Consider the following 23,014-nt stretch of genomic DNA (forward strand, 5'->3'; position numbering starts at 1 on the left):
ATGATGGTGAGTGTGTATGCGTGCGTGCGTGCGTGCGTGCGTGCGCTTTCTTGAGAGGCTCAGAGACAGAGAGACAGAGCCACACACAGGAAGAGACAGACACAGTGAAAGAGAGGGAGAGAGAGAGTAGAGAGAGAGATGTGGGTTTGCCCAGAGATATGGGCCACTGACATTCGACAATGACCGATATCTACAATGCAGAGTCCTGGGAGGACTGGTGCTCGAGGGTGGGGGCGAAAGACCGACGTCCCAGGTGACAAACTAGGTGATGTTTCTACAGTATAAGAAAGATGCTGTATATCTTTTGTGCGGAGTAATTTTGTGTGTTGAGTCTGGGGGTTGTTCTGTATGTGGGTGTATGTCGCGGGATCGTGACAGTGTATGTCTGCGTGTGTGTGTGTGTTTTCTTGAGAGACACAGAGAAAAAGCCACACAGAGAAAGAGACAGACACATTTCAAGAGAGGGAGAGCGAGAGCGAGCGACAGAGAGAGAGACAGACGTGGGCTTGCCCACGAGATATGTGCCACTGACACTGAAAACTGACCAAAGTCTACATTCTCAAAAATCTCTGCGTACCGCACACTTCCAGGAATACTGCTGAGCGTGGCTCAGCAGTAACATTCCGTCCATGCAGTTGGCAAAAGCCTCCGTACGCTCTCGCCCATGTTCCTATAAGGAACAGTCCCGGAGGTATTCTTGAGCAGCACCAAGAAGATAGTGACCTGTATTCTGTGTCCTCCTAGGTGTCGCTAAGGTGAAAAAGCGGCGGCCCCTTCCTGAAAGGAGGCAGCAGGCTGGTGCTGAGGTGAGCTTTCCTGTCTTTCCCTGAAGGAGCACAATTGCTTTCTTAGAGGCTTTCCAATCCACCTCTGTTGTACATATGACAGTCTACATTTTCGAGGATACTGTTGCTTTCCCGGATGGGGACAGTGGTGAGTGGTTGCCTCTTGCCAACGGTCACCTTGGCCAGGGGGACATTGACCACTGGCAGTGCCAAACCTGGTAACAAACAGTGTCCTAGGATCTTTTCCGTCAGCAGCCATCTGTCCTGCTTGGGTGAAGAATTTTGTAGCAGGCATCCTCAGTGGTCCTGAGAGACACATCCCCAGGAGAAACAACTTCTGACAGGCATCCTATTCATTGGCTTTTGTGGCCTTCGACTCAACCGCTGAGTCCCATCTTGTATCGTAAAGACGCAAAGGGAACTGAAGAGTGGTGCCAATAGTGTATGTCATGATCTCACCCTGATGGTGTTTTCTTTCCTAACATTCAGGTGGCCGAAGGAGCACAGGACACGGGTATGTATCCCGGAAACTGTCTCTTGCTGAGAAAAATGTTTAGCTGGTGATGCAGGTGGGGCATTGTTGTTGACTTCAGTCTGGAGAGCTACCCTAATTCCAGAGGCCTGGGAGGACTGGTGCTTGTGAGTGGGGGGGAAGGACCTACGTCCCAGGTGACAAAACTATGGGATGCTTCTACACTAGGAGAAAGATAATGAATTCCTCGAGTGGGGTGTGTTTTTGTGGGCATGAGTCCCGGGGTGGTTCTGTGTGTGTGTGTGTGTGTGTGTGTGTGTGTGTGTGTCTGTGTGTCACGTGATGGTGACTGTGAATGTGTGTTGAGTGTGTTTTCTTGGGAGACACACAGACTAAGCCACACAAAATGAGACAGACACACTGCAAGAGAGACAGAGACAGAAAGATACATGTGGGTTTGCCCAGAGAACAGGTGTCACTGACACTGCACAATGATTAATGTCTACATTCTCACACACTCCTCCTACTGCACACCTCAAGGAATACTGCTGTGCACGGCTCAGCAGTAACATTTAGTCCATGCAGGTCACCGAAGCCTCAATATGCTCTGGCCCATGTTCATATCAAGGAACAGTCCCTGAGGTATACTTGAGCAGCACCAACATGGTACTGACAGGTGTTGTGGTCTTTCTAGGTGTCCCCGAGGAGGAAAGACGGCGGCCCCATCCTGTGCCCAGTCAGCAGGCTGTTGCTGAGGTGAGCTTCCTGTCTTTCCTTGAGGAACACAAGTGCTTCCGTAGAGTCTTTGCAATCAACATCTGTTGTAAATGTGACAATGTACCGTTGAGGTGATAATGTTATTTTCCCTGTGGGGAGAAACATGTTGTCAATTTCCATGGTTGTTTCTTGCCAACTGTCCCCTTGGTCAGGGGGACATTTTCCACTGGCAGTGCCAAACCTGCTAGTAAACAGCGTCCTAGGATCTTTTTCGGCAGCCGCACTTTTTCCTTCTGGGGGAACCATTTTGTAGTCTGCATCCTCGGTGTTCTTTAGAGACACATCTCCAGGCAAAACGACTTCTGACAGGCATATTATCTTTGCTTTTGTGGCCTTTGACTCAAACACTGTGTCCCATCCTGAATCCCAAAGTCACCAAGCGAACCGAAGAATGGTACACATACTGTACATCATGATCTCACCCTGATGGTGTTTTCTTTTCTAACATTCAGGTGGCCGTAGGAGCACGAGAAGAAGGTATGTGTCCTGGAAACTGTTTCTTGCTGAGGAAAATGTTTCGGGGGAGGTGTAGGTGGGGCATTCTTGCTGTCTTCCGTCTGGAGAGTACCCGGATATCAGGGTCCTGGGGGGACAGGTGCTTGAGTGTGGGGGGGGGAAAGACCGACATCCCCGGTGAAATCTATGTCCATGTTTCTGTAGTATGAGAAAGACAAGGGATTCCATCTGTGCGGTGTGATTGTGTGTGCATGAGTCTTGGGGTTGTTCTGTATCTCTGTATGTCGCATGATGGTGAGTGTGTATGCGTGCGTGCGTGCGTGCGTGCGTGCGCTTTCTTGAGAGGCTCAGAGACAGAGAGACAGAGCCACACACAGGAAGAGACAGACACAGTGAAAGAGAGGGAGAGAGAGAGTAGAGAGAGAGATGTGGGTTTGCCCAGAGATATGGGCCACTGACATTCGACAATGACCGATATCTACAATGCAGAGTCCTGGGAGGACTGGTGCTCGAGGGTGGGGGCGAAAGACCGACGTCCCAGGTGACAAACTAGGTGATGTTTCTACAGTATAAGAAAGATGCTGTATATCTTTTGTGCGGAGTAATTTTGTGTGTTGAGTCTGGGGGTTGTTCTGTATGTGGGTGTATGTCGCGGGATCGTGACAGTGTATGTCTGCGTGTGTGTGTGTGTTTTCTTGAGAGACACAGAGAAAAAGCCACACAGAGAAAGAGACAGACACATTTCAAGAGAGGGAGAGCGAGAGCGAGCGACAGAGAGAGAGACAGACGTGGGCTTGCCCACGAGATATGTGCCACTGACACTGAAAACTGACCAAAGTCTACATTCTCAAAAATCTCTGCGTACCGCACACTTCCAGGAATACTGCTGAGCGTGGCTCAGCAGTAACATTCCGTCCATGCAGTTGGCAAAAGCCTCCGTACGCTCTCGCCCATGTTCCTATAAGGAACAGTCCCGGAGGTATTCTTGAGCAGCACCAAGAAGATAGTGACCTGTATTCTGTGTCCTCCTAGGTGTCGCTAAGGTGAAAAAGCGGCGGCCCCTTCCTGAAAGGAGGCAGCAGGCTGGTGCTGAGGTGAGCTTTCCTGTCTTTCCCTGAAGGAGCACAATTGCTTTCTTAGAGGCTTTCCAATCCACCTCTGTTGTACATATGACAGTCTACATTTTCGAGGATACTGTTGCTTTCCCGGATGGGGACAGTGGTGAGTGGTTGCCTCTTGCCAACGGTCACCTTGGCCAGGGGGACATTGACCACTGGCAGTGCCAAACCTGGTAACAAACAGTGTCCTAGGATCTTTTCCGTCAGCAGCCATCTGTCCTGCTTGGGTGAAGAATTTTGTAGCAGGCATCCTCAGTGGTCCTGAGAGACACATCCCCAGGAGAAACAACTTCTGACAGGCATCCTATTCATTGGCTTTTGTGGCCTTCGACTCAACCGCTGAGTCCCATCTTGTATCGTAAAGACGCAAAGGGAACTGAAGAGTGGTGCCAATAGTGTATGTCATGATCTCACCCTGATGGTGTTTTCTTTCCTAACATTCAGGTGGCCGAAGGAGCACAGGACACGGGTATGTATCCCGGAAACTGTCTCTTGCTGAGAAAAATGTTTAGCTGGTGATGCAGGTGGGGCATTGTTGTTGACTTCAGTCTGGAGAGCTACCCTAATTCCAGAGGCCTGGGAGGACTGGTGCTTGTGAGTGGGGGGGAAGGACCTACGTCCCAGGTGACAAAACTATGGGATGCTTCTACACTAGGAGAAAGATAATGAATTCCTCGAGTGGGGTGTGTTTTTGTGGGCATGAGTCCCGGGGTGTGTGTGTGTGTGTGTGTGTGTGTGTGTGTGTCTGTGTGTCACGTGATGGTGACTGTGAATGTGTGTTGAGTGTGTTTTCTTGGGAGACACACAGACTAAGCCACACAAAATGAGACAGACACACTGCAAGAGAGACAGAGACAGAAAGATACATGTGGGTTTGCCCAGAGAACAGGTGTCACTGACACTGCACAATGATTAATGTCTACATTCTCACACACTCCTCCTACTGCACACCTCAAGGAATACTGCTGTGCACGGCTCAGCAGTAACATTTAGTCCATGCAGGTCACCGAAGCCTCAATATGCTCTGGCCCATGTTCATATCAAGGAACAGTCCCTGAGGTATACTTGAGCAGCACCAACATGGTACTGACAGGTGTTGTGGTCTTTCTAGGTGTCCCCGAGGAGGAAAGACGGCGGCCCCATCCTGTGCCCAGTCAGCAGGCTGTTGCTGAGGTGAGCTTCCTGTCTTTCCTTGAGGAACACAAGTGCTTCCGTAGAGTCTTTGCAATCAACATCTGTTGTAAATGTGACAATGTACCGTTGAGGTGATAATGTTATTTTCCCTGTGGGGAGAAACATGTTGTCAATTTCCATGGTTGTTTCTTGCCAACTGTCCCCTTGGTCAGGGGGACATTTTCCACTGGCAGTGCCAAACCTGCTAGTAAACAGCGTCCTAGGATCTTTTTCGGCAGCCGCACTTTTTCCTTCTGGGGGAACCATTTTGTAGTCTGCATCCTCGGTGTTCTTTAGAGACACATCTCCAGGCAAAACGACTTCTGACAGGCATATTATCTTTGCTTTTGTGGCCTTTGACTCAAACACTGTGTCCCATCCTGAATCCCAAAGTCACCAAGCGAACCGAAGAATGGTACACATACTGTACATCATGATCTCACCCTGATGGTGTTTTCTTTTCTAACATTCAGGTGGCCGTAGGAGCACGAGAAGAAGGTATGTGTCCTGGAAACTGTTTCTTGCTGAGGAAAATGTTTCGGGGGAGGTGTAGGTGGGGCATTCTTGCTGTCTTCCGTCTGGAGAGTACCCGGATATCAGGGTCCTGGGGGGACAGGTGCTTGAGTGTGGGGGGGGAAAGACCGACATCCCCGGTGAAATCTATGTCCATGTTTCTGTAGTATGAGAAAGACAAGGGATTCCATCTGTGCGGTGTGATTGTGTGTGCATGAGTCTTGGGGTTGTTCTGTATCTCTGTATGTCGCATGATGGTGAGTGTGTATGCGTGCGTGCGTGCGTGCGTGCGTGCGCTTTCTTGAGAGGCTCAGAGACAGAGAGACAGAGCCACACACAGGAAGAGACAGACACAGTGAAAGAGAGGGAGAGAGAGAGTAGAGAGAGAGATGTGGGTTTGCCCAGAGATATGGGCCACTGACATTCGACAATGACCGATATCTACAATGCAGAGTCCTGGGAGGACTGGTGCTCGAGGGTGGGGGCGAAAGACCGACGTCCCAGGTGACAAACTAGGTGATGTTTCTACAGTATAAGAAAGATGCTGTATATCTTTTGTGCGGAGTAATTTTGTGTGTTGAGTCTGGGGGTTGTTCTGTATGTGGGTGTATGTCGCGGGATCGTGACAGTGTATGTCTGCGTGTGTGTGTGTGTTTTCTTGAGAGACACAGAGAAAAAGCCACACAGAGAAAGAGACAGACACATTTCAAGAGAGGGAGAGCGAGAGCGAGCGACAGAGAGAGAGACAGACGTGGGCTTGCCCACGAGATATGTGCCACTGACACTGAAAACTGACCAAAGTCTACATTCTCAAAAATCTCTGCGTACCGCACACTTCCAGGAATACTGCTGAGCGTGGCTCAGCAGTAACATTCCGTCCATGCAGTTGGCAAAAGCCTCCGTACGCTCTCGCCCATGTTCCTATAAGGAACAGTCCCGGAGGTATTCTTGAGCAGCACCAAGAAGATAGTGACCTGTATTCTGTGTCCTCCTAGGTGTCGCTAAGGTGAAAAAGCGGCGGCCCCTTCCTGAAAGGAGGCAGCAGGCTGGTGCTGAGGTGAGCTTTCCTGTCTTTCCCTGAAGGAGCACAATTGCTTTCTTAGAGGCTTTCCAATCCACCTCTGTTGTACATATGACAGTCTACATTTTCGAGGATACTGTTGCTTTCCCGGATGGGGACAGTGGTGAGTGGTTGCCTCTTGCCAACGGTCACCTTGGCCAGGGGGACATTGACCACTGGCAGTGCCAAACCTGGTAACAAACAGTGTCCTAGGATCTTTTCCGTCAGCAGCCATCTGTCCTGCTTGGGTGAAGAATTTTGTAGCAGGCATCCTCAGTGGTCCTGAGAGACACATCCCCAGGAGAAACAACTTCTGACAGGCATCCTATTCATTGGCTTTTGTGGCCTTCGACTCAACCGCTGAGTCCCATCTTGTATCGTAAAGACGCAAAGGGAACTGAAGAGTGGTGCCAATAGTGTATGTCATGATCTCACCCTGATGGTGTTTTCTTTCCTAACATTCAGGTGGCCGAAGGAGCACAGGACACGGGTATGTATCCCGGAAACTGTCTCTTGCTGAGAAAAATGTTTAGCTGGTGATGCAGGTGGGGCATTGTTGTTGACTTCAGTCTGGAGAGCTACCCTAATTCCAGAGGCCTGGGAGGACTGGTGCTTGTGAGTGGGGGGGAAGGACCTACGTCCCAGGTGACAAAACTATGGGATGCTTCTACACTAGGAGAAAGATAATGAATTCCTCGAGTGGGGTGTGTTTTTGTGGGCATGAGTCCCGGGGTGGTTCTGTGTGTGTGTGTGTGTGTGTGTGTGTGTGTGTGTCTGTGTGTCACGTGATGGTGACTGTGAATGTGTGTTGAGTGTGTTTTCTTGGGAGACACACAGACTAAGCCACACAAAATGAGACAGACACACTGCAAGAGAGACAGAGACAGAAAGATACATGTGGGTTTGCCCAGAGAACAGGTGTCACTGACACTGCACAATGATTAATGTCTACATTCTCACACACTCCTCCTACTGCACACCTCAAGGAATACTGCTGTGCACGGCTCAGCAGTAACATTTAGTCCATGCAGGTCACCGAAGCCTCAATATGCTCTGGCCCATGTTCATATCAAGGAACAGTCCCTGAGGTATACTTGAGCAGCACCAACATGGTACTGACAGGTGTTGTGGTCTTTCTAGGTGTCCCCGAGGAGGAAAGACGGCGGCCCCATCCTGTGCCCAGTCAGCAGGCTGTTGCTGAGGTGAGCTTCCTGTCTTTCCTTGAGGAACACAAGTGCTTCCGTAGAGTCTTTGCAATCAACATCTGTTGTAAATGTGACAATGTACCGTTGAGGTGATAATGTTATTTTCCCTGTGGGGAGAAACATGTTGTCAATTTCCATGGTTGTTTCTTGCCAACTGTCCCCTTGGTCAGGGGGACATTTTCCACTGGCAGTGCCAAACCTGCTAGTAAACAGCGTCCTAGGATCTTTTTCGGCAGCCGCACTTTTTCCTTCTGGGGGAACCATTTTGTAGTCTGCATCCTCGGTGTTCTTTAGAGACACATCTCCAGGCAAAACGACTTCTGACAGGCATATTATCTTTGCTTTTGTGGCCTTTGACTCAAACACTGTGTCCCATCCTGAATCCCAAAGTCACCAAGCGAACCGAAGAATGGTACACATACTGTACATCATGATCTCACCCTGATGGTGTTTTCTTTTCTAACATTCAGGTGGCCGTAGGAGCACGAGAAGAAGGTATGTGTCCTGGAAACTGTTTCTTGCTGAGGAAAATGTTTCGGGGGAGGTGTAGGTGGGGCATTCTTGCTGTCTTCCGTCTGGAGAGTACCCGGATATCAGGGTCCTGGGGGGACAGGTGCTTGAGTGTGGGGGGGGGAAAGACCGACATCCCCGGTGAAATCTATGTCCATGTTTCTGTAGTATGAGAAAGACAAGGGATTCCATCTGTGCGGTGTGATTGTGTGTGCATGAGTCTTGGGGTTGTTCTGTATCTCTGTATGTCGCATGATGGTGAGTGTGTATGCGTGCGTGCGTGCGTGCGTGCGTGCGCTTTCTTGAGAGGCTCAGAGACAGAGAGACAGAGCCACACACAGGAAGAGACAGACACAGTGAAAGAGAGGGAGAGAGAGAGTAGAGAGAGAGATGTGGGTTTGCCCAGAGATATGGGCCACTGACATTCGACAATGACCGATATCTACAATGCAGAGTCCTGGGAGGACTGGTGCTCGAGGGTGGGGGCGAAAGACCGACGTCCCAGGTGACAAACTAGGTGATGTTTCTACAGTATAAGAAAGATGCTGTATATCTTTTGTGCGGAGTAATTTTGTGTGTTGAGTCTGGGGGTTGTTCTGTATGTGGGTGTATGTCGCGGGATCGTGACAGTGTATGTCTGCGTGTGTGTGTGTGTTTTCTTGAGAGACACAGAGAAAAAGCCACACAGAGAAAGAGACAGACACATTTCAAGAGAGGGAGAGCGAGAGCGAGCGACAGAGAGAGAGACAGACGTGGGCTTGCCCACGAGATATGTGCCACTGACACTGAAAACTGACCAAAGTCTACATTCTCAAAAATCTCTGCGTACCGCACACTTCCAGGAATACTGCTGAGCGTGGCTCAGCAGTAACATTCCGTCCATGCAGTTGGCAAAAGCCTCCGTACGCTCTCGCCCATGTTCCTATAAGGAACAGTCCCGGAGGTATTCTTGAGCAGCACCAAGAAGATAGTGACCTGTATTCTGTGTCCTCCTAGGTGTCGCTAAGGTGAAAAAGCGGCGGCCCCTTCCTGAAAGGAGGCAGCAGGCTGGTGCTGAGGTGAGCTTTCCTGTCTTTCCCTGAAGGAGCACAATTGCTTTCTTAGAGGCTTTCCAATCCACCTCTGTTGTACATATGACAGTCTACATTTTCGAGGATACTGTTGCTTTCCCGGATGGGGACAGTGGTGAGTGGTTGCCTCTTGCCAACGGTCACCTTGGCCAGGGGGACATTGACCACTGGCAGTGCCAAACCTGGTAACAAACAGTGTCCTAGGATCTTTTCCGTCAGCAGCCATCTGTCCTGCTTGGGTGAAGAATTTTGTAGCAGGCATCCTCAGTGGTCCTGAGAGACACATCCCCAGGAGAAACAACTTCTGACAGGCATCCTATTCATTGGCTTTTGTGGCCTTCGACTCAACCGCTGAGTCCCATCTTGTATCGTAAAGACGCAAAGGGAACTGAAGAGTGGTGCCAATAGTGTATGTCATGATCTCACCCTGATGGTGTTTTCTTTCCTAACATTCAGGTGGCCGAAGGAGCACAGGACACGGGTATGTATCCCGGAAACTGTCTCTTGCTGAGAAAAATGTTTAGCTGGTGATGCAGGTGGGGCATTGTTGTTGACTTCAGTCTGGAGAGCTACCCTAATTCCAGAGGCCTGGGAGGACTGGTGCTTGTGAGTGGGGGGGAAGGACCTACGTCCCAGGTGACAAAACTATGGGATGCTTCTACACTAGGAGAAAGATAATGAATTCCTCGAGTGGGGTGTGTTTTTGTGGGCATGAGTCCCGGGGTGGTTCTGTGTGTGTGTGTGTGTGTGTGTGTGTGTGTGTGTCTGTGTGTCACGTGATGGTGACTGTGAATGTGTGTTGAGTGTGTTTTCTTGGGAGACACACAGACTAAGCCACACAAAATGAGACAGACACACTGCAAGAGAGACAGAGACAGAAAGATACATGTGGGTTTGCCCAGAGAACAGGTGTCACTGACACTGCACAATGATTAATGTCTACATTCTCACACACTCCTCCTACTGCACACCTCAAGGAATACTGCTGTGCACGGCTCAGCAGTAACATTTAGTCCATGCAGGTCACCGAAGCCTCAATATGCTCTGGCCCATGTTCATATCAAGGAACAGTCCCTGAGGTATACTTGAGCAGCACCAACATGGTACTGACAGGTGTTGTGGTCTTTCTAGGTGTCCCCGAGGAGGAAAGACGGCGGCCCCATCCTGTGCCCAGTCAGCAGGCTGTTGCTGAGGTGAGCTTCCTGTCTTTCCTTGAGGAACACAAGTGCTTCCGTAGAGTCTTTGCAATCAACATCTGTTGTAAATGTGACAATGTACCGTTGAGGTGATAATGTTATTTTCCCTGTGGGGAGAAACATGTTGTCAATTTCCATGGTTGTTTCTTGCCAACTGTCCCCTTGGTCAGGGGGACATTTTCCACTGGCAGTGCCAAACCTGCTAGTAAACAGCGTCCTAGGATCTTTTTCGGCAGCCGCACTTTTTCCTTCTGGGGGAACCATTTTGTAGTCTGCATCCTCGGTGTTCTTTAGAGACACATCTCCAGGCAAAACGACTTCTGACAGGCATATTATCTTTGCTTTTGTGGCCTTTGACTCAAACACTGTGTCCCATCCTGAATCCCAAAGTCACCAAGCGAACCGAAGAATGGTACACATACTGTACATCATGATCTCACCCTGATGGTGTTTTCTTTTCTAACATTCAGGTGGCCGTAGGAGCACGAGAAGAAGGTATGTGTCCTGGAAACTGTTTCTTGCTGAGGAAAATGTTTCGGGGGAGGTGTAGGTGGGGCATTCTTGCTGTCTTCCGTCTGGAGAGTACCCGGATATCAGGGTCCTGGGGGGACAGGTGCTTGAGTGTGGGGGGGGAAAGACCGACATCCCCGGTGAAATCTATGTCCATGTTTCTGTAGTATGAGAAAGACAAGGGATTCCATCTGTGCGGTGTGATTGTGTGTGCATGAGTCTTGGGGTTGTTCTGTATCTCTGTATGTCGCATGATGGTGAGTGTGTATGCGTGCGTGCGTGCGTGCGTGCGTGCGCTTTCTTGAGAGGCTCAGAGACAGAGAGACAGAGCCACACACAGGAAGAGACAGACACAGTGAAAGAGAGGGAGAGAGAGAGTAGAGAGAGAGATGTGGGTTTGCCCAGAGATATGGGCCACTGACATTCGACAATGACCGATATCTACAATGCAGAGTCCTGGGAGGACTGGTGCTCGAGGGTGGGGGCGAAAGACCGACGTCCCAGGTGACAAACTAGGTGATGTTTCTACAGTATAAGAAAGATGCTGTATATCTTTTGTGCGGAGTAATTTTGTGTGTTGAGTCTGGGGGTTGTTCTGTATGTGGGTGTATGTCGCGGGATCGTGACAGTGTATGTCTGCGTGTGTGTGTGTGTTTTCTTGAGAGACACAGAGAAAAAGCCACACAGAGAAAGAGACAGACACATTTCAAGAGAGGGAGAGCGAGAGCGAGCGACAGAGAGAGAGACAGACGTGGGCTTGCCCACGAGATATGTGCCACTGACACTGAAAACTGACCAAAGTCTACATTCTCAAAAATCTCTGCGTACCGCACACTTCCAGGAATACTGCTGAGCGTGGCTCAGCAGTAACATTCCGTCCATGCAGTTGGCAAAAGCCTCCGTACGCTCTCGCCCATGTTCCTATAAGGAACAGTCCCGGAGGTATTCTTGAGCAGCACCAAGAAGATAGTGACCTGTATTCTGTGTCCTCCTAGGTGTCGCTAAGGTGAAAAAGCGGCGGCCCCTTCCTGAAAGGAGGCAGCAGGCTGGTGCTGAGGTGAGCTTTCCTGTCTTTCCCTGAAGGAGCACAATTGCTTTCTTAGAGGCTTTCCAATCCACCTCTGTTGTACATATGACAGTCTACATTTTCGAGGATACTGTTGCTTTCCCGGATGGGGACAGTGGTGAGTGGTTGCCTCTTGCCAACGGTCACCTTGGCCAGGGGGACATTGACCACTGGCAGTGCCAAACCTGGTAACAAACAGTGTCCTAGGATCTTTTCCGTCAGCAGCCATCTGTCCTGCTTGGGTGAAGAATTTTGTAGCAGGCATCCTCAGTGGTCCTGAGAGACACATCCCCAGGAGAAACAACTTCTGACAGGCATCCTATTCATTGGCTTTTGTGGCCTTCGACTCAACCGCTGAGTCCCATCTTGTATCGTAAAGACGCAAAGGGAACTGAAGAGTGGTGCCAATAGTGTATGTCATGATCTCACCCTGATGGTGTTTTCTTTCCTAACATTCAGGTGGCCGAAGGAGCACAGGACACGGGTATGTATCCCGGAAACTGTCTCTTGCTGAGAAAAATGTTTAGCTGGTGATGCAGGTGGGGCATTGTTGTTGACTTCAGTCTGGAGAGCTACCCTAATTCCAGAGGCCTGGGAGGACTGGTGCTTGTGAGTGGGGGGGAAGGACCTACGTCCCAGGTGACAAAACTATGGGATGCTTCTACACTAGGAGAAAGATAATGAATTCCTCGAGTGGGGTGTGTTTTTGTGGGCATGAGTCCCGGGGTGGTTCTGTGTGTGTGTGTGTGTGTGTGTGTGTGTGTGTGTCTGTGTGTCACGTGATGGTGACTGTGAATGTGTGTTGAGTGTGTTTTCTTGGGAGACACACAGACTAAGCCACACAAAATGAGACAGACACACTGCAAGAGAGACAGAGACAGAAAGATACATGTGGGTTTGCCCAGAGAACAGGTGTCACTGACACTGCACAATGATTAATGTCTACATTCTCACACACTCCTCCTACTGCACACCTCAAGGAATACTGCTGTGCACGGCTCAGCAGTAACATTTAGTCCATGCAGGTCACCGAAGCCTCAATATGCTCTGGCCCATGTTCATATCAAGGAACAGTCCCTGAGGTATACTTGAGCAGCACCAACATGGTACTGACAGGTGTTGTGGTCTTTCTAGGTGTCCCCGAGGAGGAAAGACGGCGGCCCCATCCTGTGCCCAGTCAGCAGGCTGTTGCTGAGGTGAGCTTCCTGTCTTTCCTTGAGGAACACAAGTGCTTCCGTAGAGTCTTTGCAATCAACATCTGTTGTAAATGTGACAATGTACCGTTGAGGTGATAATGTTATTTTCCCTGTGGGGAGAAACATGTTGTCAATTTCCATGGTTGTTTCTTGCCAACTGTCCCCTTGGTCAGGGGGACATTTTCCACTGGCAGTGCCAAACCTGCTAGTAAACAGCGTCCTAGGATCTTTTTCGGCAGCCGCACTTTTTCCTTCTGGGGGAACCATTTTGTAGTCTGCATCCTCGGTGTTCTTTAGAGACACATCTCCAGGCAAAACGACTTCTGACAGGCATATTATCTTTGCTTTTGTGGCCTTTGACTCAAACACTGTGTCCCATCCTGAATCCCAAAGTCACCAAGCGAACCGAAGAATGGTACACATACTGTACATCATGATCTCACCCTGATGGTGTTTTCTTTTCTAACATTCAGGTGGCCGTAGGAGCACGAGAAGAAGGTATGTGTCCTGGAAACTGTTTCTTGCTGAGGAAAATGTTTCGGGGGAGGTGTAGGTGGGGCATTCTTGCTGTCTTCCGTCTGGAGAGTACCCGGATATCAGGGTCCTGGGGGGACAGGTGCTTGAGTGTGGGGGGGGGAAAGACCGACATCCCCGGTGAAATCTATGTCCATGTTTCTGTAGTATGAGAAAGACAAGGGATTCCATCTGTGCGGTGTGATTGTGTGTGCATGAGTCTTGGGGTTGTTCTGTATCTCTGTATGTCGCATGATGGTGAGTGTGTATGCGTGCGTGCGTGCGTGCGTGCGTGCGCTTTCTTGAGAGGCTCAGAGACAGAGAGACAGAGCCACACACAGGAAGAGACAGACACAGTGAAAGAGAGGGAGAGAGAGAGTAGAGAGAGAGATGTGGGTTTGCCCAGAGATATGGGCCACTGACATTCGACAATGACCGATATCTACAATGCAGAGTCCTGGGAGGACTGGTGCTCGAGGGTGGGGGCGAAAGACCGACGTCCCAGGTGACAAACTAGGTGATGTTTCTACAGTATAAGAAAGATGCTGTATATCTTTTGTGCGGAGTAATTTTGTGTGTTGAGTCTGGGGGTTGTTCTGTATGTGGGTGTATGTCGCGGGATCGTGACAGTGTATGTCTGCGTGTGTGTGTGTGTTTTCTTGAGAGACACAGAGAAAAAGCCACACAGAGAAAGAGACAGACACATTTCAAGAGAGGGAGAGCGAGAGCGAGCGACAGAGAGAGAGACAGACGTGGGCTTGCCCACGAGATATGTGCCACTGACACTGAAAACTGACCAAAGTCTACATTCTCAAAAATCTCTGCGTACCGCACACTTCCAGGAATACTGCTGAGCGTGGCTCAGCAGTAACATTCCGTCCATGCAGTTGGCAAAAGCCTCCGTACGCTCTCGCCCATGTTCCTATAAGGAACAGTCCCGGAGGTATTCTTGAGCAGCACCAAGAAGATAGTGACCTGTATTCTGTGTCCTCCTAGGTGTCGCTAAGGTGAAAAAGCGGCGGCCCCTTCCTGAAAGGAGGCAGCAGGCTGGTGCTGAGGTGAGCTTTCCTGTCTTTCCCTGAAGGAGCACAATTGCTTTCTTAGAGGCTTTCCAATCCACCTCTGTTGTACATATGACAGTCTACATTTTCGAGGATACTGTTGCTTTCCCGGATGGGGACAGTGGTGAGTGGTTGCCTCTTGCCAACGGTCACCTTGGCCAGGGGGACATTGACCACTGGCAGTGCCAAACCTGGTAACAAACAGTGTCCTAGGATCTTTTCCGTCAGCAGCCATCTGTCCTGCTTGGGTGAAGAATTTTGTAGTAGGCATCCTCAGTGGTCCTGAGAGACACATCCCCAGGAGAAACAACTTCTGACAGGCATCCTATTCATTGGCTTTTGTGGCCTTCGACTCAACCGCTGAGTCCCATCTTGTATCGTAAAGACGCAAAGGGAACTGAAGAGTGGTGCCAATAGTGTATGTCATGATCTCACCCTGATGGTGTTTTCTTTCCTAACATTCAGGTGGCCGAAGGAGCACAGGACACGGGTATGTATCCCGGAAACTGTCTCTTGCTGAGAAAAATGTTTAGCTGGTGATGCAGGTGGGGCATTGTTGTTGACTTCAGTCTGGAGAGCTACCCTAATTCCAGAGGCCTGGGAGGACTGGTGCTTGTGAGTGGGGGGGAAGGACCTACGTCCCAGGTGACAAAACTATGGGATGCTTCTACACTAGGAGAAAGATAATGAATTCCTCGAGTGGGGTGTGTTTTTGTGGGCATGAGTCCCGGGGTGGTTCTGTGTGTGTGTGTGTGTGTGTGTGTGTGTGTGTCTGTGTGTCACGTGATGGTGACTGTGAATGTGTGTTGAGTGTGTTTTCTTGGGAGACACACAGACTAAGCCACACAAAATGAGACAGACACACTGCAAGAGAGACAGAGACAGAAAGATACATGTGGGTTTGCCCAGAGAACAGGTGTCACTGACACTGCACAATGATTAATGTCTACATTCTCACACACTCCTCCTACTGCACACCTCAAGGAATACTGCTGTGCACGGCTCAGCAGTAACATTTAGTCCATGCAGGTCACCGAAGCCTCAATATGCTCTGGCCCATGTTCATATCAAGGAACAGTCCCTGAGGTATACTTGAGCAGCACCAACATGGTACTGACAGGTGTTGTGGTCTTTCTAGGTGTCCCCGAGGAGGAAAGACGGCGGCCCCATCCTGTGCCCAGTCAGCAGGCTGTTGCTGAGGTGAGCTTCCTGTCTTTCCTTGAGGAACACAAGTGCTTCCGTAGAGTCTTTGCAATCAACATCTGTTGTAAATGTGACAATGTACCGTTGAGGTGATAATGTTATTTTCCCTGTGGGGAGAAACATGTTGTCAATTTCCATGGTTGTTTCTTGCCAACTGTCCCCTTGGTCAGGGGGACATTTTCCACTGGCAGTGCCAAACCTGCTAGTAAACAGCGTCCTAGGATCTTTTTCGGCAGCCGCACTTTTTCCTTCTGGGGGAACCATTTTGTAGTCTGCATCCTCGGTGTTCTTTAGAGACACATCTCCAGGCAAAACGACTTCTGACAGGCATATTATCTTTGCTTTTGTGGCCTTTGACTCAAACACTGTGTCCCATCCTGAATCCCAAAGTCACCAAGCGAACCGAAGAATGGTACACATACTGTACATCATGATCTCACCCTGATGGTGTTTTCTTTTCTAACATTCAGGTGGCCGTAGGAGCACGAGAAGAAGGTATGTGTCCTGGAAACTGTTTCTTGCTGAGGAAAATGTTTCGGGGGAGGTGTAGGTGGGGCATTCTTGCTGTCTTCCGTCTGGAGAGTACCCGGATATCAGGGTCCTGGGGGGACAGGTGCTTGAGTGTGGGGGGGGAAAGACCGACATCCCCGGTGAAATCTATGTCCATGTTTCTGTAGTATGAGAAAGACAAGGGATTCCATCTGTGCGGTGTGATTGTGTGTGCATGAGTCTTGGGGTTGTTCTGTATCTCTGTATGTCGCATGATGGTGAGTGTGTATGCGTGCGTGCGTGCGTGCGTGCGTGCGCTTTCTTGAGAGGCTCAGAGACAGAGAGACAGAGCCACACACAGGAAGAGACAGACACAGTGAAAGAGAGGGAGAGAGAGAGTAGAGAGAGAGATGTGGGTTTGCCCAGAGATATGGGCCACTGACATTCGACAATGACCGATATCTACAATGCAGAGTCCTGGGAGGACTGGTGCTCGAGGGTGGGGGCGAAAGACCGACGTCCCAGGTGACAAACTAGGTGATGTTTCTACAGTATAAGAAAGATGCTGTATATCTTTTGTGCGGAGTAATTTTGTGTGTTGAGTCTGGGGGTTGTTCTGTATGTGGGTGTATGTCGCGGGATCGTGACAGTGTATGTCTGCGTGTGTGTGTGTTTTCTTGAGAGACACAGAGAAAAAGCCACACAGAGAAAGAGACAGACACATTTCAAGAGAGGGAGAGCGAGAGCGAGCGACAGAGAGAGAGACAGACGTGGGCTTGCCCACGAGATATGTGCCACTGACACTGAAAACTGACCAAAGTCTACATTCTCAAAAATCTCTGCGTACCGCACACTTCCAGGAATACTGCTGAGCGTGGCTCAGCAGTAACATTCCGTCCATGCAGTTGGCAAAAGCCTCCGTACGCTCTCGCCCATGTTCCTATAAGGAACAGTCCCGGAGGTATTCTTGAGCAGCACCAAGAAGATAGTGACCTGTATTCTGTGTCCTCCTAGGTGTCGCTAAGGTGAAAAAGCGGCGGCCCCTTCCTGAAAGGAGGCAGCAGGCTGGTGCTGAGGTGAGCTTTCCTGTCTTTCCCTGAAGGAGCACAATTGCTTTCTTAGAGGCTTTCCAATCCACCTCTGTTGTACATATGACAGTCTACATTTTCGAGGATACTGTTGCTTTCCCGGATGGGGACAGTGGTGAGTGGTTGCCTCTTGCCAACGGTCACCTTGGCCAGGGGGACATTGACCACTGGCAGTGCCAAACCTGGTAACAAACAGTGTCCTAGGATCTTTTCCGTCAGCAGCCATCTGTCCTGCTTGGGTGAAGAATTTTGTAGTAGGCATCCTCAGTGGTCCTGAGAGACACATCCCCAGGAGAAACAACTTCTGACAGGCATCCTATTCATTGGCTTTTGTGGCCTTCGACTCAACCGCTGAGTCCCATCTTGTATCGTAAAGACGCAAAGGGAACTGAAGAGTGGTGCCAATAGTGTATGTCATGATCTCACCCTGATGGTGTTTTCTTTCCTAACATTCAGGTGGCCGAAGGAGCACAGGACACGGGTATGTATCCCGGAAACTGTCTCTTGCTGAGAAAAATGTTTAGCTGGTGATGCAGGTGGGGCATTGTTGTTGACTTCAGTCTGGAGAGCTACCCTAATTCCAGAGGCCTGGGAGGACTGGTGCTTGTGAGTGGGGGGGAAGGACCTACGTCCCAGGTGACAAAACTATGGGATGCTTCTACACTAGGAGAAAGATAATGAATTCCTCGAGTGGGGTGTGTTTTTGTGGGCATGAGTCCCGGGGTGGTTCTGTGTGTGTGTGTGTGTGTGTGTGTGTGTGTGTGTGTCTGTGTGTCACGTGATGGTGACTGTGAATGTGTGTTGAGTGTGTTTTCTTGGGAGACACACAGACTAAGCCACACAAAATGAGACAGACACACTGCAAGAGAGACAGAGACAGAAAGATACATGTGGGTTTGCCCAGAGAACAGGTGTCACTGACACTGCACAATGATTAATGTCTACATTCTCACACACTCCTCCTACTGCACACCTCAAGGAATACTGCTGTGCACGGCTCAGCAGTAACATTTAGTCCATGCAGGTCACCGAAGCCTCAATATGCTCTGGCCCATGTTCATATCAAGGAACAGTCCCTGAGGTATACTTGAGCAGCACCAACATGGTACTGACAGGTGTTGTGGTCTTTCTAGGTGTCCCCGAGGAGGAAAGACGGCGGCCCCATCCTGTGCCCAGTCAGCAGGCTGTTGCTGAGGTGAGCTTCCTGTCTTTCCTTGAGGAACACAAGTGCTTCCGTAGAGTCTTTGCAATCAACATCTGTTGTAAATGTGACAATGTACCGTTGAGGTGATAATGTTATTTTCCCTGTGGGGAGAAACATGTTGTCAATTTCCATGGTTGTTTCTTGCCAACTGTCCCCTTGGTCAGGGGGACATTTTCCACTGGCAGTGCCAAACCTGCTAGTAAACAGCGTCCTAGGATCTTTTTCGGCAGCCGCACTTTTTCCTTCTGGGGGAACCATTTTGTAGTCTGCATCCTCGGTGTTCTTTAGAGACACATCTCCAGGCAAAACGACTTCTGACAGGCATATTATCTTTGCTTTTGTGGCCTTTGACTCAAACACTGTGTCCCATCCTGAATCCCAAAGTCACCAAGCGAACCGAAGAATGGTACACATACTGTACATCATGATCTCACCCTGATGGTGTTTTCTTTTCTAACATTCAGGTGGCCGTAGGAGCACGAGAAGAAGGTATGTGTCCTGGAAACTGTTTCTTGCTGAGGAAAATGTTTCGGGGGAGGTGTAGGTGGGGCATTCTTGCTGTCTTCCGTCTGGAGAGTACCCGGATATCAGGGTCCTGGGGGGACAGGGGCTTGAGTGTGGGGGGGGAAAGACCGACATCCCCGGTGAAATCTATGTCCATGTTTCTGTAGTATGAGAAAGACAAGGGATTCCATCTGTGCGGTGTGATTGTGTGTGCATGAGTCTTGGGGTTGTTCTGTATCTCTGTATGTCGCATGATGGTGAGTGTGTATGCGTGCGTGCGTGCGTGCGTGCGCTTTCTTGAGAGGCTCAGAGACAGAGAGACAGAGCCACACACAGGAAGAGACAGACACAGTGAAAGAGAGGGAGAGAGAGAGTAGAGAGAGAGATGTGGGTTTGCCCAGAGATATGGGCCACTGACATTCGACAATGACCGATATCTACAATGCAGAGTCCTGGGAGGACTGGTGCTCGAGGGTGGGGGCGAAAGACCGACGTCCCAGGTGACAAACTAGGTGATGTTTCTACAGTATAAGAAAGATGCTGTATATCTTTTGTGCGGAGTAATTTTGTGTGTTGAGTCTGGGGGTTGTTCTGTATGTGGGTGTATGTCGCGGGATCGTGACAGTGTATGTCTGCGTGTGTGTGTGTTTTCTTGAGAGACACAGAGAAAAAGCCACACAGAGAAAGAGACAGACACATTTCAAGAGAGGGAGAGCGAGAGCGAGCGACAGAGAGAGAGACAGACGTGGGCTTGCCCACGAGATATGTGCCACTGACACTGAAAACTGACCAAAGTCTACATTCTCAAAAATCTCTGCGTACCGCACACTTCCAGGAATACTGCTGAGCGTGGCTCAGCAGTAACATTCCGTCCATGCAGTTGGCAAAAGCCTCCGTACGCTCTCGCCCATGTTCCTATAAGGAACAGTCCCGGAGGTATTCTTGAGCAGCACCAAGAAGATAGTGACCTGTATTCTGTGTCCTCCTAGGTGTCGCTAAGGTGAAAAAGCGGCGGCCCCTTCCTGAAAGGAGGCAGCAGGCTGGTGCTGAGGTGAGCTTTCCTGTCTTTCCCTGAAGGAGCACAATTGCTTTCTTAGAGGCTTTCCAATCCACCTCTGTTGTACATATGACAGTCTACATTTTCGAGGATACTGTTGCTTTCCCGGATGGGGACAGTGGTGAGTGGTTGCCTCTTGCCAACGGTCACCTTGGCCAGGGGGACATTGACCACTGGCAGTGCCAAACCTGGTAACAAACAGTGTCCTAGGATCTTTTCCGTCAGCAGCCATCTGTCCTGCTTGGGTGAAGAATTTTGTAGTAGGCATCCTCAGTGGTCCTGAGAGACACATCCCCAGGAGAAACAACTTCTGACAGGCATCCTATTCATTGGCTTTTGTGGCCTTCGACTCAACCGCTGAGTCCCATCTTGTATCGTAAAGACGCAAAGGGAACTGAAGAGTGGTGCCAATAGTGTATGTCATGATCTCACCCTGATGGTGTTTTCTTTCCTAACATTCAGGTGGCCGAAGGAGCACAGGACACGGGTATGTATCCCGGAAACTGTCTCTTGCTGAGAAAAATGTTTAGCTGGTGATGCAGGTGGGGCATTGTTGTTGACTTCAGTCTGGAGAGCTACCCTAATTCCAGAGGCCTGGGAGGACTGGTGCTTGTGAGTGGGGGGGAAGGACCTACGTCCCAGGTGACAAAACTATGGGATGCTTCTACACTAGGAGAAAGATAATGAATTCCTCGAGTGGGGTGTGTTTTTGTGGGCATGAGTCCCGGGGTGGTTCTGTGTGTGTGTGTGTGTGTGTGTGTGTGTGTGTGTGTCTGTGTGTCACGTGATGGTGACTGTGAATGTGTGTTGAGTGTGTTTTCTTGGGAGACACACAGACTAAGCCACACAAAATGAGCCAGACACACTGCAAGAGAGACAGAGACAGAAAGATACATGTGGGTTTGCCCAGAGAACAGGTGTCACTGACACTGCACAATGATTAATGTCTACATTCTCACACACTCCTCCTACTGCACACCTCAAGGAATACTGCTGTGCACGGCTCAGCAGTAACATTTAGTCCATGCAGGTCACCGAAGCCTCAATATGCTCTGGCCCATGTTCATATCAAGGAACAGTCCCTGAGGTATACTTGAGCAGCACCAACATGGTACTGACAGGTGTTGTGGTCTTTCTAGGTGTCCCCGAGGAGGAAAGACGGCGGCCCCATCCTGTGCCCAGTCAGCAGGCTGTTGCTGAGGTGAGCTTCCTGTCTTTCCTTGAGGAACACAAGTGCTTCCGTAGAGTCTTTGCAATCAACATCTGTTGTAAATGTGACAATGTACCGTTGAGGTGATAATGTTATTTTCCCTGTGGGGAGAAACATGTTGTCAATTTCCATGGTTGTTTCTTGCCAACTGTCCCCTTGGTCAGGGGGACATTTTCCACTGGCAGTGCCAAACCTGCTAGTAAACAGCGTCCTAGGATCTTTTTCGGCAGCCGCACTTTTTCCTTCTGGGGGAACCATTTTGTAGTCTGCATCCTCGGTGTTCTTTAGAGACACATCTCCAGGCAAAACGACTTCTGACAGGCATATTATCTTTGCTTTTGTGGCCTTTGACTCAAACACTGTGTCCCATCCTGAATCCCAAAGTCACCAAGCGAACCGAAGAATGGTACACATACTGTACATCATGATCTCACCCTGATGGTGTTTTCTTTTCTAACATTCAGGTGGCCGTAGGAGCACGAGAAGAAGGTATGTGTCCTGGAAACTGTTTCTTGCTGAGGAAAATGTTTCGGGGGAGGTGTAGGTGGGGCATTCTTGCTGTCTTCCGTCTGGAGAGTACCCGGATATCAGGGTCCTGGGGGGACAGGGGCTTGAGTGTGGGGGGGGAAAGACCGACATCCCCGGTGAAATCTATGTCCATGTTTCTGTAGTATGAGAAAGACAAGGGATTCCATCTGTGCGGTGTGATTGTGTGTGCATGAGTCTTGGGGTTGTTCTGTATCTCTGTATGTCGCATGATGGTGAGTGTGTATGCGTGCGTGCGTGCGTGCGTGCGCTTTCTTGAGAGGCTCAGAGACAGAGAGACAGAGCCACACACAGGAAGAGACAGACACAGTGAAAGAGAGGGAGAGAGAGAGTAGAGAGAGAGATGTGGGTTTGCCCAGAGATATGGGCCACTGACATTCGACAATGACCGATATCTACAATGCAGAGTCCTGGGAGGACTGGTGCTCGAGGGTGGGGGCGAAAGACCGACGTCCCAGGTGACAAACTAGGTGATGTTTCTACAGTATAAGAAAGATGCTGTATATCTTTTGTGCGGAGTAATTTTGTGTGTTGAGTCTGGGGGTTGTTCTGTATGTGGGTGTATGTCGCGGGATCGTGACAGTGTATGTCTGCGTGTGTGTGTGTTTTCTTGAGAGACACAGAGAAAAAGCCACACAGAGAAAGAGACAGACACATTTCAAGAGAGGGAGAGCGAGAGCGAGCGACAGAGAGAGAGACAGACGTGGGCTTGCCCACGAGATATGTGCCACTGACACTGAAAACTGACCAAAGTCTACATTCTCAAAAATCTCTGCGTACCGCACACTTCCAGGAATACTGCTGAGCGTGGCTCAGCAGTAACATTCCGTCCATGCAGTTGGCAAAAGCCTCCGTACGCTCTCGCCCATGTTCCTATAAGGAACAGTCCCGGAGGTATTCTTGAGCAGCACCAAGAAGATAGTGACCTGTATTCTGTGTCCTCCTAGGTGTCGCTAAGGTGAAAAAGCGGCGGCCCCTTCCTGAAAGGAGGCAGCAGGCTGGTGCTGAGGTGAGCTTTCCTGTCTTTCCCTG

The 23,014-nt window shown here is 49.9% G+C and overlaps 1 protein-coding gene across 10 annotated transcripts in view; it reads left to right on the forward strand.

Moving 5' to 3' along the window:
• Window positions 1-23,014, forward strand: part of LOC122478347 (serine/arginine repetitive matrix protein 1-like) — a 74,216-nt gene that overhangs the window by 29,447 nt on the left and 21,755 nt on the right. For all 10 annotated transcript variants that reach the window (XM_043571977.1, XM_043571974.1, XM_043571975.1 and 7 more), the window contains 33 exons: window positions 745-806; window positions 1,275-1,299; window positions 1,952-2,013; window positions 2,487-2,511; window positions 3,523-3,584; window positions 4,053-4,077; window positions 4,720-4,781; window positions 5,255-5,279; window positions 6,290-6,351; window positions 6,820-6,844; window positions 7,495-7,556; window positions 8,030-8,054; window positions 9,066-9,127; window positions 9,596-9,620; window positions 10,271-10,332; window positions 10,806-10,830; window positions 11,841-11,902; window positions 12,371-12,395; window positions 13,046-13,107; window positions 13,581-13,605; window positions 14,617-14,678; window positions 15,147-15,171; window positions 15,820-15,881; window positions 16,355-16,379; window positions 17,388-17,449; window positions 17,918-17,942; window positions 18,595-18,656; window positions 19,130-19,154; window positions 20,159-20,220; window positions 20,689-20,713; window positions 21,366-21,427; window positions 21,901-21,925; window positions 22,930-22,991. In XM_043571977.1, coding sequence (XP_043427912.1) covers window positions 745-806; window positions 1,275-1,299; window positions 1,952-2,013; window positions 2,487-2,511; window positions 3,523-3,584; window positions 4,053-4,077; window positions 4,720-4,781; window positions 5,255-5,279; window positions 6,290-6,351; window positions 6,820-6,844; window positions 7,495-7,556; window positions 8,030-8,054; window positions 9,066-9,127; window positions 9,596-9,620; window positions 10,271-10,332; window positions 10,806-10,830; window positions 11,841-11,902; window positions 12,371-12,395; window positions 13,046-13,107; window positions 13,581-13,605; window positions 14,617-14,678; window positions 15,147-15,171; window positions 15,820-15,881; window positions 16,355-16,379; window positions 17,388-17,449; window positions 17,918-17,942; window positions 18,595-18,656; window positions 19,130-19,154; window positions 20,159-20,220; window positions 20,689-20,713; window positions 21,366-21,427; window positions 21,901-21,925; window positions 22,930-22,991 — 1,454 coding nt within the window. The remainder of the gene's footprint in view (window positions 1-744; window positions 807-1,274; window positions 1,300-1,951; window positions 2,014-2,486; window positions 2,512-3,522; window positions 3,585-4,052; window positions 4,078-4,719; window positions 4,782-5,254; window positions 5,280-6,289; window positions 6,352-6,819; window positions 6,845-7,494; window positions 7,557-8,029; window positions 8,055-9,065; window positions 9,128-9,595; window positions 9,621-10,270; window positions 10,333-10,805; window positions 10,831-11,840; window positions 11,903-12,370; window positions 12,396-13,045; window positions 13,108-13,580; window positions 13,606-14,616; window positions 14,679-15,146; window positions 15,172-15,819; window positions 15,882-16,354; window positions 16,380-17,387; window positions 17,450-17,917; window positions 17,943-18,594; window positions 18,657-19,129; window positions 19,155-20,158; window positions 20,221-20,688; window positions 20,714-21,365; window positions 21,428-21,900; window positions 21,926-22,929; window positions 22,992-23,014) is intronic.

Source organism: Prionailurus bengalensis, unplaced genomic scaffold (assembly GCF_016509475.1).
Source record: "Prionailurus bengalensis isolate Pbe53 unplaced genomic scaffold, Fcat_Pben_1.1_paternal_pri Un_scaffold_51, whole genome shotgun sequence".
Taxonomy (NCBI): domain Eukaryota; kingdom Metazoa; phylum Chordata; class Mammalia; order Carnivora; family Felidae; genus Prionailurus; species Prionailurus bengalensis.